The 15,773-nt window shown below is 40.3% G+C and overlaps 1 protein-coding gene across 1 annotated transcript; it reads right to left on the bottom strand.

Moving 5' to 3' along the window:
* Nucleotides 1-151: 151 nt before the first annotated feature.
* LOC102715633 (receptor protein kinase-like protein ZAR1) lies at nucleotides 152-9,818 on the bottom strand. The gene is made up of 2 exons (XM_040529200.1): nucleotides 8,038-9,818; nucleotides 152-1,250 (listed from the first exon to the last, which is right to left on the bottom strand). Exons 1-2 carry the CDS (start codon nucleotides 9,620-9,622, stop codon nucleotides 457-459), a joined length of 2,379 nt encoding a protein of 792 aa, XP_040385134.1. The 5' UTR covers nucleotides 9,623-9,818; the 3' UTR covers nucleotides 152-456.
* Nucleotides 9,819-15,773: the final 5,955 nt, after the last annotated feature.

Below are 15,773 nucleotides of genomic sequence, written 5' to 3'. Positions count from 1 at the left end.
TCAAATGGTCATTCCTGTAATTTTTTTTAATTATTTATTTTACATTTCTATTCCTATCAAAATTCTATATTTCTATATTTCTCTATTTTCTCAATCATGCAATTAAAAAAACCCTTCTAGTTGATAAAGGTATAATACGAACATATTCCTCACCAAAATTGAAATATTACTCCATCCACATTGCATCTGTAACTTTTCAGTGAAAGCAGACACAACAATAAAACTTGCAACTTACAAGAGAACACATTAATTATCTACTTCCTTCCTATATACCCTCTATATATCATCTCAAAAGGACCTGATCAATTCCATCCAAAAGAATAGCAGCCACCAAAACCTCACTTACAACCAAATATTTCCAAGAACTCAAAAAGAAGAAAAAAAAAAGAAGAAGAAAAGAAAATGATTTCTCACAAGAGACAACCTTAAGCTTATCATCACTTCACATTCATGGATTCATGAGGAGCCGATCTTGTCGAGCGTGTCGGCGACGGCCTTCATCCTCGGCCGGAGCTCCGGGTCGAGCTCGGTGCAGGCGAGCGCGAGGTGGAACGCCGCCACCACCTCCTTCTTGGGCAGCGGCGGCGCGTGCGCGTCCCGGAGCAGCGCCGGGTCCACCATCTCCGCCACGGGGCGCGTCTCCTCCTCGAACCCGCGCCGCACCCACCGCACCACCTCCGGCACACCGCCGCCGCCGTGCTCGCCGCTCCCGGACCGGTCCGTCGTCAGCGCCGTGGCCGACGACGACGACGGCGCCGAGAACGACGCCGACGTCGACGGCGACGCGTGGTCGCCCGGCCCGCGCCCCGTCAGGAGCTCCGTCAGCACCACGCCGAAGGAGAACACGTCCCACTTCTGCGCCGGCCGCGCCCCGGGCAGCCGCGCCTCCGGCGCGCGGTACCCGCCGCCGCGGTCCACGGAGGCCGCCCCCGCCGTCTTGGTGTACGGTACGGCGCCGCCGAGCAGGCCGCCGCCGGTGCCCAAGGACGGCTGCGGCGGCGGCGGAGGAGCAGCAGCAGAAGAGTAGAGGGCGCTGTCCTCCGCGCAGCCGGCGACGGCGAGGAGGCGGGCGAGGCCGAAGTCGGCGACGCGCGGGGTGAAGTCGGCGTCGAGGAGGATGTTGGAGGGCTTGACCTCGCCGTGGACGAACCGCCGCGGGCTGCACTCGTGGAGGTAGGCGAGGCCGCGCGCCGCGCCCCTGGCGATCTTCAGGCGCGTTGACCACGACAGGGGTGTTTGACCTGGACGCCCTGAAATGTCAACGCACAGAAGAGTCAACAGTCAATTTTTAAAGTAGATTTTTCATTTTTTTTAACTGCACTTTTGGTACAATGTTTTGTGTACTGTGTTCGAAGATTAAAATGGGGAAACATACAAATGGTTTTGAATTGCCCATACTATGACCAAAATTATTAGGGGCTTTTACAAACTAGTCATTAGTTGTTTCTATACTACTTTTTTTCATAAGTTTATTACCGACATCAATCGTCGATAACGCTATTAATTTTAGATCTAAGTTTACCATTCGTCTTATTTAAAATTTATTTAAATATACAAAATTATGAATCATACTTAAAGTTCCTATAATAATAATCAAATTATAACAAAATAATTGATAATTATATAAGTTTTTGATGTTAAACATAAATATAAAAGTCAATGACATAATATAAAAAATATAGAGGGAGTACAAGGATGTCATTAGAATAATAATTTTAGTGACATTTTTATCATTTTTAGTGGTAATTTTACAATGACCATTTAAATCAGTAGTAAATTTATAATTGTCCTAATTTATTAACTTAGGAGAAAATTACATTTTTACAAGATTCAACAACAATGTTCTTGAGGTTAGCCACGCATGCCCCCACCCCGGACCTCACATACATGTCGTTTTATGTGAATTAATATAGCTTTCTAAATACAAATTCCACAAACTCAAACCAAATGATTGTCATGCATCCAAATATTTTTTAAGATTTTGAACCAAATGTGTGGAAATTTGAACTCTCTTGGTAGGCAACCGATCCCTATCCATATAATCAGTCTACAGTGCTGCTAGTGCAGTAACATCATGTGGCTAATAATGCATCTCACAGAAATTTCTCCCCAATTGTAAAGCGACCAAACTACTCACTATTTTCATCCCACAAAAATCTACAGAAAAAATACTGCAAGCAGCTTTGGCTAATACACAAAAAAGTATGAATTAGGCATGATTAGAATCTATGCAAAAAAAAACCATTATTAGCGTGTTTAACAACCACATGGACATGGTTACCCAAACGAATTTGTAAGGCATGCCATGTGCAATGCAAGCCAGATGGCCAGCTTAGCTCAAACTAAGATCCAAAGGGCTCTCACGTGCACCAGAAGCAGCGTATGGATCGCTAAGTGCCTAGAATTATAATTTTTTAGATAAGGTTTTTTTTACCCGGTCTTTATATCCAACTGGATATATGTAATATTTTTTTAAAATTCAAGAATTTAGCCCTCAAATAATCCAATCTAAAATTTATACTCCTATAAAGATTTGAACTACTTATGTCTCTCCCAGAATTATAATGGCCGTTTAATTACCAGATTGATGTGTCTGCAGGACCAGATCAAGAAACGCCTTGAAGTTTCAGAAGACGCATGGTGCAGCAGCAGCAGCAGCAGCAAGTGCAGATGCAGTGCAGCACTGCACTACTAGTGCCTGGTGATTGTTCCCTCCAGACACAAGCAACCCTTGCCTGCCTGCCTTTGTTTTGTCGCTCGTTTGATTGGATCATTCAAGATTGTCCCAGGACCAGAAGCCACAAGGCACAGTGGTAAACATTAATGACTCTAGATACTTTCACTGTTTGGTTTGTTTAGTTATTAGTTGGTTGCCAAATGGCCAAAGTTTACAAGAAGCACAACCCTCGGAACCTCACAAGATTCATTCGAATTTCATCGTCCCAAAATTCATAGCTCTGCCAAACCACTCGGGTTGTGTCGAATTTCGAACGAAGTTCACAATTTCTTTTGTGGGATTCATAAAATGAGATTGCGGACACTATATGTCGGCTCATTAACATCGGTGCATTTGTTTCTAGTTTAATTCTACATCTTTAGATAACGGAAATCAATCCAACCTATGCTTATGCCTGAGCAATAAGAATGGTTTTTTTTTGAAGGGGGTGATTGTTTGGTATATTTGTAAATGAAAAACAATTTATAAATAGAACTTTTATATATATATATATATATATATATATATATATATATATTCGTTCTTAGCAATCTAACAACTAAGGCTAAAAATAAACTACGATAAAAAACCTCAAAATCTACTACAAATTTAAGATTAAAAATTTAACTTTTGGCTTATATGTATAAACAAAAGTGAAAAGATGGGGATTGAAATATTATAATCCCTCCATCCCACAATATAAGACGTTACTAACACTAACACAAATACAAATACAAAGAAAAAATTATAATCAATTTCTCGTTTAGATTATATAGGTTCGTTTAGATTATATAGGTCATGTATTTATGCATGTAATGTGGTTGGTTGTTTTGATGGTGAAGAATTTAAAATAAATCAAATTTAGAGAAAATATATGTGATAGTTAATGCATGCTTATATATTATATATTATAAAAAAATAGTTAGGTCTTATATTATGGGACTGGTTGAGTACTAATATCCCAACTGAACCATTTGATGATTCTCTCTCTGCTATCTGAATTAGTAGGCACCAAACAATTTCTTGTTAGCACCTCCTAGAAAATTTCTTCATTTTCGCTTCCAACAGACAAAAGTTGGCAACCTTTGTGCTTTAAGCCTAAAGCCACAAGACAAGATCTGCCAAAACACCAGCCTCCCCAGGCTAGTTCTACATTGTAATTGAGCACATCAGAAAAGGCATTCTGATCATGCATCATCAGCAAGGCATGCCTCTACTGCCCATACCCAATTATGTCCTCTTTTTTTTTTCACTTTATCAGTCTTTTTTTTGGCTTTGGCTCTCATGGACAGCTTTGGTAGTAGTCTCTAATGATAGATTAGTGACCAAGGAGTTGCATGCTGTTAAGGCATGACAGTGACAGAGGTTTCAGGCCTGAAAAGGCCTTTCTGTCTTCCCCTGATTCAGGCTCTGCATTTCTGGAGGGGCTGGAAAGGCTCCTTCTATTTGGCAGCCTTTCTATTCACTTTGGTTTTGTCAGCCTTTTTTTTTTATGGAGTACTAAGACAGTAAGACAGACAACTTTGGAGCTTGGCATGATTAGATGTAAAGAATCTGCTGAACATTAATCTTTCACAAAGCAGGGCACTCTTTCACTTCTTTAGTTATTATTACCTCTCTCTTTTAAGATGTTTGACTTTTTTGGTTGCAACATTTAACCATTTGTCTTATTTAAAAATTTAGTATAAGTATAAAAAATGACAAGTCGTGTTTAAAATTCTTTTGATAATAAACTAAGTCAAAGACAAAATAAACGATATTTTCACAATTTTTAAAGGCCAAACATTATAAGAGAAAAAGTCTAACATCCTAGAGGGAGTGTGCTATAAATAAAACAGTACGGTTAGAGTCTACATGTGTGATTTGTTTCTATGTATTTTAATGCACCTAAAGCTTGTGGAGTGATGCTTAGAGATAATTATTTTTTATTGAAAGAGCAGAGGCAAAGTACTACTATATGTATATATATATATATATATATATGCCTGCTCATGCTACTCCTATCATATAGGAGTTTTGGGCGTTGGACTTCATTAATTATACTTAACAATCTAACACGGTGTAAATCGTACGTATTCTGAAGCAGATCACATCACATTTAAACAGGACGAATGGAGGATTGAGTCGTTCCTCCAAAACAAATCGGACCACGCCGTCGGCAGCCTATGATGCACCGGTCCATGACAGATGACGTTCCTCCAACACGTAGGTCAATTGATCATCCTTCTCTATATCATTTTAATCTCTTGGCTTAAACTATCTGGTGCATAATAAAACTTAAGAAGATCTGAATAAATGGCTTAACTTTGTTTACATTGTATTATCTCCGTTTCACGTTATAAGACTTTCTGGCTTTGATTAGATTCATTTGCGTGCTAATAATCTGATACATGGATGAAAAATATTGCTTAGGTGTAACTTACTATTAGGGCCTTGAGTAGGGTACATATTGTGTTGGTTCATTATCCCCACCCAAGCTCCGATAAGCATCGCCGGAGGCTGGTTCGGTTTATGGTCGAGATTTACCAATTTATAGGTCATATAAATATTAGAAATGAAAGATTTGGTTCAAAGTCCAAACTTTGGCCAATGGCAATAGTGAGAGAAATGTATGATTAACTAAGTACGTGTCCTAAACTTCAAAATTTTAGGTGAACTTGATGTTGGTGTTGGTATATAATATAAATTTATGTTCAATTTTTGGAATTTTGCTATTGAAACTTAGCATCCACTATAGCACCCGCTATCCGCAATTCACTAGCCAGCAACTAAAAGTTTGTATTACCCTCGTTCATGTTACTGTCCAACTGATGGGTTAGTTGCTAAACACTTACTGGTCAAACCGTTTGACTCGATGAATCTCCAACTATTGTCTTCGTCCCTAAATATTTGACGTCGTTGATATTTTTTAATAAAAGTTTGACTATTCATCTTATTCAAAAAAAATTATCAAATATGTAAAACTATATAAATGTATAAAAATATATATTTAACGATAAATAAAATGATATAAAAATAATTAATAATTATATACTTTTTTAATAAGATGAATAGTCAAACGTATATAAAAATCAATGGCATTAAATATTTTGTGAAGGAGGGAGTAAATAATTTTGCCAATAGTTTCCCCGAGTATGGCAACAACAGTAGGATGGCCAAAGATGAGAATGAAAAGACCAGTTTATCTCAAGCAAAATGCCCGGGGATGAAGGATGTGGTCCAGCCAGGGAGACAAGCCGGTGTGCCTTCCTTCTGCTTGTTTTGGAACCTTGTAAAGGACCTGTCCCAGCTCCAGATTTTGTCCTGGTGCATTTGCCTTTTGGTAATTCCTCCCCATGATTGGGGATGAGATCCATCCAGCCATCCATCCATCCATCCATTTATTTATTCATGTGTAAGCCTAAAATATTCTGTGCTGGAGTTTGTACTCCTCTTCTCTGACTACTACAAGTTGCTTGCTGTCTGTTATTTACAGCACATTTAGGGCCCTACTTGGATTGGGGGAGTTGAATGGGAGCAATTGTATTTACAGGATTCTATTTGAGTTTTAGAAATGTTACAGAAATTCTTATGGGCTGTTATCAAATTAGTTATGATAGTTTCTATGCAATTTATAAATTAAACTGCTTAAATAACAGAAATACACATTCATGACAGACATGTGGCTGCGTTCGCTGTTAAATTACCCGGCACGGAAAACATAGTAATAGATTAGTACATGATTAATTAATTATTAATTATTAAAAATATAAAATAAATTAATATGACTTTTTTAAACAAATTTCATATAAAAAGTTTTAAAAAAAATACACCGTTTAGCAGTTCGGGAAGCGTGCGCGCGAAAAAAGATGGTGTTAAGTTATACCGAACGCGGTCATGGTTACCTACCGTGTCTGAATTAAAGAACTCTGGAATAAGCAAGCACTTCAAATTTAATTTTGTGAGGTTGAGAATTTTTGGTTGGGCTGCGTCTCTTTAGGTGTGTGTATTAGACGACACGTTCACTGAGAGTAACGTACGTGTGTGTTAATTACGTACTCATTCCGTTCTAAATTAATATAACTAACTAATAAGTTTGAAGTGTTAAGTAAAATATTTTAAATTTTGATTATTAATAAAAAATCAAGAAGATCAATAACACAAGAGAAAAATTATCATCAAACAAACTACAACTTTTTATTTAAAATAATTTATTATGGATATTATTGGCCATAGTAGCATTTTGGAAATACATCGAGATAGAAAATATCTATATTTGAAACGAAGAAATAAAACACTACTTAAGACTAACAAAACCAAATAGTGGTACCACTAATGTACTACACACGGTTTGGAGTGGAAATAGGAATAGTTGCTTGGGTTCTTTTCCAACTGTCCTTAAAATTATTTAGCTTAAATCTGTATAAAATTATATTTTCAACCCATTTTAAGTCTAATACTTAAATGTTATAGGTAAAAAGTTAGGTCCATTACCATACCTATAAACAGTAGTATTATTGAAACATTAGAGGCAATTATAAATTTAACACTGGTTTAAAAGCAAACCTAAAAATTATAAAAAGCCCTAGTATATTAAGAACTGGGCGATGCGATGGCGACCAGCAGCTGCCTCTGTGACATTTTTCTACGCAAACGTTCTTAGATAGTGTCACAACTATTTGACTGTCTATCTCAAAAAAAAAACTATTTGACTGTCTATTCAGACAGAGAAAACCACTTTTTTATAACCAAAACTTTTGTTTCTCTTTGGGATAATCTCGTCGAATGCAAATCATGGTACTACAACTACCACACCACTCTGATAACAAAATTCCAAACAAGTACACACTAGACAACAGTTTATGCAAGACACGTACGTCACATCTGATAAACAAACATCAAAATCTCGACAAAATTTCGTCAAAAAAAGGAACAACCGACAGTGCTCTCAAGCCTTATTTAGAACACTGGAATTTGTTTCCAGGGTTTCATCGTTTGCCCTCTAACGCATATTCCACTATCAAAATTTAAATTTTATAACTTAATTTTAAATTTCTTCTGGGTTTTTTTATCGTAATTTCTATTTCAACATTAGTTTTAAGTCGCTAAAATCGTATATATAAAAGTTTAATCATGAATTACTCTTTTGCTGCCAATACAGTCCAATCGATGAATTTAATTTTTATGAAAATCTATAAAGTTTAAGTCAAATTCTTCAGTTGGAAAAGAAAGGCTAATTTCAGATCAAACCGGAAGCGTAAAAAATGAGATAAATTAGGTTTAGTAGTAGTAATTAGTTTAGCAGTAAGCGTGATTACGGAAGAGTAGTGGTAGGTACTTACCGCGCAGCGCGGTGGCGAGGTTGCCGTTGCCGACGAAGTCGGTGACGACGAGCTTCTCGTCGGCCGACCAGTAGTAGGCGCGCAGCCGCACCACGTTGGGGTGGCGCGCCCGCCCCACCGCCCGCGCCTCCGCCGCGAACTCCTTGCACCGGTCGCCGCCGCCCCCGCCGCCGCCCAGCCGCCGCACCGCCACCGGCGTCGCGCCGTTGCCCACCACCACCTTGTACACGATCCCCTTCCCGCCTTTCCCCAGCACGTACGCCGACGACCGCAGCAGCTCGTCCAGCTCCACCCGGAACGCCCGGTCGATCGCCACCAGCTCCCCCTCGCTGCCGCCGCCGCCGCCGGGCTTGCCGCCTTCCTCGTCGCCGCCGGACGACGAGGTGTCTGAGTCGTCGTCGTTGGCGCCGCCGCCGCGGCCCCATATGCAGCGGCAGAGCCCCTTTCTGCTGTCGCCGTCGTCGTCTCCGTCGACGGTGGAGCGGCCGCCGCGGCGGCCTTCCTTGCGGTCCTTGACCTTCCAGTAGACGTACACCAGGATGATGCCGACGAGGGCGACGCCGGCGGCGTCGGCGATGGATATGAGAGCTATGAGGCTCGTTCTGATTGGTTGGTGATGGTCCGACGAGGTGGCGGCGGCGGCCGACGATGGGGTGGTCGTCGTCGGCGCCGGCGGCGACTGCGTCGGCGGCAGGACGGCGCGGCAGGGGACCTGGAGAGGGAAGCCGCAGAGGCCGGGGTTGTTGAGGAAGGAGGTGGGGCCCTGGCTGGCGAGCGAGCCGGTCTGCGGGATGGCGCCGGAGAGGTTGTTGAAGCGGAGGTCGAGCGTGACGGTCGCCGGCAGGCGCCCCAGCTCCGGCGGCACGACGCCGGAGAACCGGTTGTGGGAGAGGTTGAGCGTGCCGGCGAGCTTCGGGAGCTCGCCGAGGTCGGGCGGGATGGAGCCGTTGAACGCGTTCGACGAGAGGTCGAGCTGCTGGAGGCTCGCCATCTCCGGCCAGATGCCCGCCGGCACCTCGCCGGAGAAGGAGTTCTTGGCGAGGACGAGCCGCTGCAGGCTCCGGCAGCTCCGCAAATCCACGGGCAGCTCCCCGGAGAGCGCGTTCCTCGACACGTCGAGGTTCTGCAGCCGCGGGAGGTCGCAGAGCGCGACGGGGAGGCCGCCGGTGAGCCTGTTCCCGTAGAGGAACACCGAGTGGAGCGACGACGCGTTCGACAGCGCGGCGGGGATGCCGCCGGTGAGCCGGTTGTCATGCAAATTAAGCCGCCGGAGGAACAGTAGCGAGCCGAGCTCCGACGGGATGTACCCGGAGAGGTTCTTGCCGGCCAACGCCACCCCCACCACCCGCCTCCCCGCCGCCGCCGACGACGACGACACGTTGCCGCACGTCACGCCGGGCCACCGGCACGGGTCGGCGTCGGCCTCCGACCACGACGAGAGCACCGACAGCGGGTCGTCGGTCACCGCGGCCTTGAGCGCCAGCAGCGCGAGCCCATCGGCGGTGAGCGCCACGGCGGCCGGCGGCGGCAGCGCGAGCAGCAACAGCAGAAGCAGAATCGCCGTGGGAAGAAGCGTCTTCTTCATCACAGTATCAGATTCCTCCTCCTCCTCTTCTTCTTTCTTGCTTAATTACTCTGAGCCTGAGCTGAGCTGAGCTGCCTAGTGTTTGGGTTAGTGAACAGTGTGAATTGTGTGTGAGGCTAACACTAACACTAGCACTTAACTGAAATGGAGTAGTACTAGATAGTAGAGAGTGGAGGTGAGGCTGGGAATGGTTATAGGAGCAGATCTGCTGGGGGTGTTGTTGTGGAGGCAGCTATTGTAGCTTATTAGGTTTGCCATGTGAGGCATTTGGTGGTTTATGGGATTCAGGGTGGACTCTAGATCAAGGGGCTATATTGTCAACAATTTTTTAATGCTTCATTCGACTAGAGGAAATTATGAAAACATTTTGCAGGAAGTAGAACAGGTGTTTCTTTTTTTTCAGAGAAATATAGGGGGTGATTATTACAGTATATTTGGCTGCAAAAAATAATTTATGAATAAAACTTATATTCTTAGCGATATAAAAGTTAAGGTTAAAAAATAAACTATGATAAAAACTCAAAATTAACTTTAAATTTAAGATTAAAAATCTAAATTTTGGTTTATAAGCATAAGTGAAAAGTCGAGGGTGACAAGATAATTCTAGTTAAGCCCTCTCCTATGCGGATTGAAGAATATCTAGAAATTAATCTTTTTCTAATATCTCTTACAATGTATATGTTAATCCCGTGTCACTAATTTAAAATAATCAGCAAAATCCTAATAATTTATTCCTTCAATATGGATTTACCATTTTTTATTTCAAATCTATTTTTTTTCAAACTAATTTATATTTATTTTTCATGAAATTCACCACCACCCCTCTACCGAAAAGTAATATTCCCCGAAACCGAAATCCGCCTTTCTTTTAGATATCGACGGCGCGCAAATGACAAGCCATCACCTTGAAAGCGAGCTAGACCAGCCCTCGAAAGTGGCCACCTTGGATGTTTCAAAATGTAGTGCGTGCGTGCATGCTAGCTAGTAGTGATGGATGATAACCCCCCTCTTTACCATGTTAATGAGGAAGTGGTTATGTGTAGAGTTGGATATATAATAGTGGGGGTCTATTAAATAAGGGACCCCAATAGTGTCGATGCAACTCAGGCCGTGTTCAGGCGGGAGGCTAAGATCCACTTGCACGCTTTCCAAACTGCTAAACGGTGTATTTTTTTTAAAAAAATTTTATAGATAAGTTGTTTTGAAAAATCATATTAATCTATTTTATATTTTTTAATAATTAATAACTAATTAATCATGTACTAATTTATTACTACGTTCGCGCCAGATAACTAATCCTCCCTCTCACCCTAAACGAGTGTGGCCTCATCGTTAGTAGAGAGAGGAAGAAGCGTGGCTAGACATAAAGGAGGGGAGTAGAAGGGAAGCAAAGTGTGGGGGAGGAAGGAAGAGGAATGTGTTTGAGTTCAAGTGAGTGCATATAAGCAAGTACCACTGCTGCATTGAATAGTAGAGGATAGTGATATGTTAGACAGATAAGGAGGGTGAAATGATGGAGGACATTGCGGTGCTCCAAAGGCTGGAATTGGATGGACGGACGGCCGTTTCTCCCCCATCATGGCTTGGTTGGTGAGGTGAAGCATGCGTTGCTTCGCTTTGGACACACACGCATGAGCAAATCAGATTAGCTGGCTAGGGCAGCATGGGTGCATCCATTCATGCTCATGTTGATCAGAGATTCAGAGTTAAGCTAAGCCAAGCCACGGATCATTAATTCAGAGCAGCTCAAATGTATTTGCTAAGGAGGTACATGGAGGAAAGAGAAATAAGAAGAAGAGGTGCCATACATTGGATCATAGGTGCTAGATTAGAAATTCTAAACACATGTCGCTTGTTTGGGCAATTGGTGCTTAAGTTAGAAAAATAATTTTAGTTGGAGTGGATCGTTGTCCTATTGGCTCATGTTGGAAAAAATTGAAGTAGATAATATTTTCCTAACATGGTAGGACCCATCTTAGTATGAGTTATATAGGTATATACATTAGAGCATATTTAGCTAAGATAGAATTTTATGATGTGTCAAGACTTATACATTTCTAAGAAAATATACATTGAAGGTGCCAGGGACGGATCTACAGTATGTGGACCTCACTCAAATTTAATATTTAGTGTATTACTAATATGTAATTAATTAAATAAAATATTTTGAGCACACTAATAATCTTAATTAGATGCCTTCACTCGATTTTTGAGCTAGGTTCGTCCCTGAAGGTGCCATCAGAGCCAGAAGGATGCATGCATGTAGTGATTGTAGTTGGGGTGATTAATTATGTTGGCAAATGGCATGCTTGGTTCTGCAAGATCGTACTGCCTGTGTGTTGTTGCCTGGACTGGGTGTGATTTGATCGATCTTAGTGATGCAGATTGTGTCTTTACAGTACAGGGGCATGATTGGTGTACATGTGCAAATCTCTCTGGGTTACTTTTCTGGTCTTAGTTAACCTCTGTCTCTTTTTGTGTGGTATAAATTGGCTGTTAGTTGCATTGACACTTTGACAGTTTATCCTAAGTGAGAGTGGAGCGATTAATTAGTTGCAGTAGGTAGGTAGCTAAGTGTGCAGTGAGAGATCACAGGTCAGTCATATGCATCATGTGCTAGTTTCATGGGAGATGGTAATTTGGTGGCTGCAGGCTGTTATTCAGATGATCCTATGGATTTTTAATACTGTTGTTTAGTTGCCTACACACTATATTTGTGATGTGCTACCAACAAACACCAACTCTTGTCCCTTGTTCATCAAAGGACAACATGACATAAGTAATAGAGCATTTTTCCTGTTTTTTTGAGAAGGTACCATGATGTATCACTGTTTTCTATGTAAAATTTGATATCTTCTAGTATCTAAGGTATTAAGAGATACCAAATTTTACATAGAAAACAATGATAACTCATGATACTTCCTCAAAGATGACAAAAATGCTCTAAGTAATAACAAATTGAACAGTCCGCGGTTTGCAGTAGCAGTAAGATTACAGGATAATGGTACAAGTCATGCAGCATGCTGAATTTCTCATTTTTGGCCCTCATGCTCCATCATGCATTCAAAACTACAACTCTAGTAGAATCTGCAGAATTTTGCTGCTCTTTTCTTGCAGTATTTGAGTGAGAAGAGCTACAGAATCGAACAGAAGCAATGTACAGACTACAGGGTGCTTCCATTTTGCAGGGGGATAGTTCTATACTACTTCTCTTGCCTGCAGGCTGCAACAGACTCATCATTGTTCCTGATGCTTTGTATTATAGTACTTCTTTGTCTGTAGACTGTAGTTTCTGGTTTATGAACCATGAGCGGATGTGGAGTGCACAGACATGACAAATAATCTTCAGATATCAGTAACTGAGAAAAAAAAGCAGCCATGCATGTAGGAATAGCTCCCATCGACCAATAGTTTCAGAAGATTACTATAAACATGATTAGCACTTAACAGAAGATTTAGAAGTTTCCAAATGCACCTCAATCAAACTCTCCGGTGTATTTTACATGTAGTATTATACTACCAGTAGAAAAATGGTATTTTTTACTTTGTTAATTACTTGATTAGCAATATTTTATAATTTTATTTTTTAATAAAGATCACAATAAAAAGGACGATATTACCTCTTTAAAATTTTACTACACCTAATATTGTTGGTATATAATTTAATTATAGTCGTCCAATAAAAATAGATCAACGGTGTAAATTAAATTCTACTACAAATAAAATGCACCGGAATCGGCCCCATCATGAATATACATGTTGTATGCACATAGAGAAAATAATGTGATTTGTTTTTGTCCATTATAGTTCAATAGAACTACTCACTTGCATCTCTATCCGTAGCGCCCCAGTAGTCTTGCCTGTAGATTTTATTTCTCCTCACTGACTATGTGCTAGTCAATTCAGTTTCTTCTCCGGCTATCTTGGCAAAGAGTAAAGACTGGAGTATTATTATTATATGCCATTTTGTATCAAAAAATTGTTTCTTGCAATTAAGATTGAACATCATACCGACTAATATTGTCGTATTGACAAGTTATTATTCTCTCCATTTCAAAATAACTTCATTTTCACATATTCCACACATACCAAAATGAGAAAAAAAGACTAAAATACCCTCCGCTTTATCAAATCATTTTTTTTGGCAAAGTGATAACCATAAGAAGAAATATCATTTGTCTACCTGTGATGTTATTTGTTGACCAAAGGATTAGGGGGGCGGGGGTGGTATTAAAAAATATAGATATACAAAATCAGTGTCTTTTGATTAAATTGCCGTTTAAGTTATTAAATGAGGATGGACAATCACACAAGTAAAAAAAGCCAGGGGATAAGAGAGTTAAGGATAAGTTTGTGGGTATGGGAACATTATCCTTCTTTACACTCCCTCCATGTTTTTTAGTTGCCTACACTGTATTTGTGATGTGCTACCAATAAAAACCAACTCTTGTCTCTCGTTCATCAAAGGGCAACATGTCATAAGTAATAACAAATTGAGCAGTCTGCAGTTTGCAGTAGCAGTAAGATTACAGGATAATGGTACAAGTCATGCAGCATGCTGAATTTCTCATTTTTGGTCCTCATGCTTCATGCATTCAAAACTACAACTCTAGAAGAATCTGCAGAATTTTGCTGCTCTTTTCTTGCAGTATTTGAGTGAGAAGAATTACAGAATCTTAATTTGCCGTATCGAACGGGAGCAATGTACAGACTACAGAGTGCTTCATCCAGAAAGAGAATTGGTTGTTCAGTATGCTTCTATCTATGTGTACATGTTGTTTCCGGTCAATTTCATTTACAGAGAGAGACTAGATAATGGCTAGGTACAAAATTTATGGATATATATTTGACAAAGGTCATTATGTCCTTGACCTGCACATTTACTAACTGCCTGCGCGTTTATGAAAGGTCTTCTGTAGGGTACGAAAAGGGAGCTATGGAAACAAGTAAACACTACTATGGCCGCATTCGTTTGCCACCGGTAAGTTAACTTACCTTCTCGCTTCTCACGTGCACGCTTTCCAAACGTTAAACGGTGTATTTTTTTGCAAAAAATTTCTATAGGAAAGTTGTTTTAAAAAATCATATTAATATATTTTATATTTTTTAATAATTAATAATTAATTAGTTATGTATCAAACTATTACTATGTTTTCCGTGTCAGGATAAGTATCCCCTTAAGCCGAATGCGGCCTATGCATGCTGTGAACATTTCCATCAGCAAAAAATGCAGGTCAAAAGGCTAGCTAGCCATTGCTACCCATGTATTCAAATTAAAAACCAAAACTGCGAGAGACAGCAGCATGAAGTATTTACTGTAGTTGAACATTCCATTCTCTTCATTCTCAGGGGTGAAATATTCAGTGTTTATTATCTTTGTTCGGTTGATGAGAACATTCCTGCCTAAGGTGCATACAAATTTGTACTTGAAAATAACTGCTACCTACATGTAGTGAGAAATTAGCAAGAAGTTGCATGTATGTCTTCCTCTTTACACTCTTATGACAATACATAGTTTTACCTTGATCTATGCTTTAGATGGTAAAACGGAAGGTAATTTGCACAAGGACATCATTGTCATTAATTTGATACGGCAATGGTAGCTATGATAATGGATGAAGATAATTTTCACAAGAGCATCAACGGCCTATCGACAACTATGTTGAAAATTTACTCTCTTTTTTACTCTCTTTTTTTTCTTTTGGGAGGAGAGAAAATTTACTTTAAAGGGCACTCTACTGCCCATCGACAACTATGTTGAAGCATATATGCTTGCCCTTTTTCATGCTCATAAAATTATTCATTGTAATGGTATCTAAATATAATGTCCGGCTTATATCCAACCTGTTATGTTCACTTTTAATATGTATCGAAGAAATAATGATTATAAGTTTTTATATTTAGGATGTGAAATAAAAATAAACATAATGCTTTCTATTTTTAGTATTATTTTAGATGAAAACAAAATAAACTATTATAGCTTTGCCATGTGGTTTCTAAGATTTACTATTTGGATATAACTAACGACTTAACCAACATATATTGAAACGTGCTTTGCAAGTGCATGATTACTAGTATTTGATAAATTCTGGCTCATCTCCTTTTTACCAACGGCTGGGATGAAACCACTAATTAACCCCTCTTTTAGAGA

Source organism: Oryza brachyantha, chromosome 12 (genome assembly GCF_000231095.2).
Source record: "Oryza brachyantha chromosome 12, ObraRS2, whole genome shotgun sequence".
NCBI lineage: Eukaryota > Viridiplantae > Streptophyta > Magnoliopsida > Poales > Poaceae > Oryza > Oryza brachyantha.
This window is presented reverse-complemented; position numbering and strand designations above follow the sequence as displayed.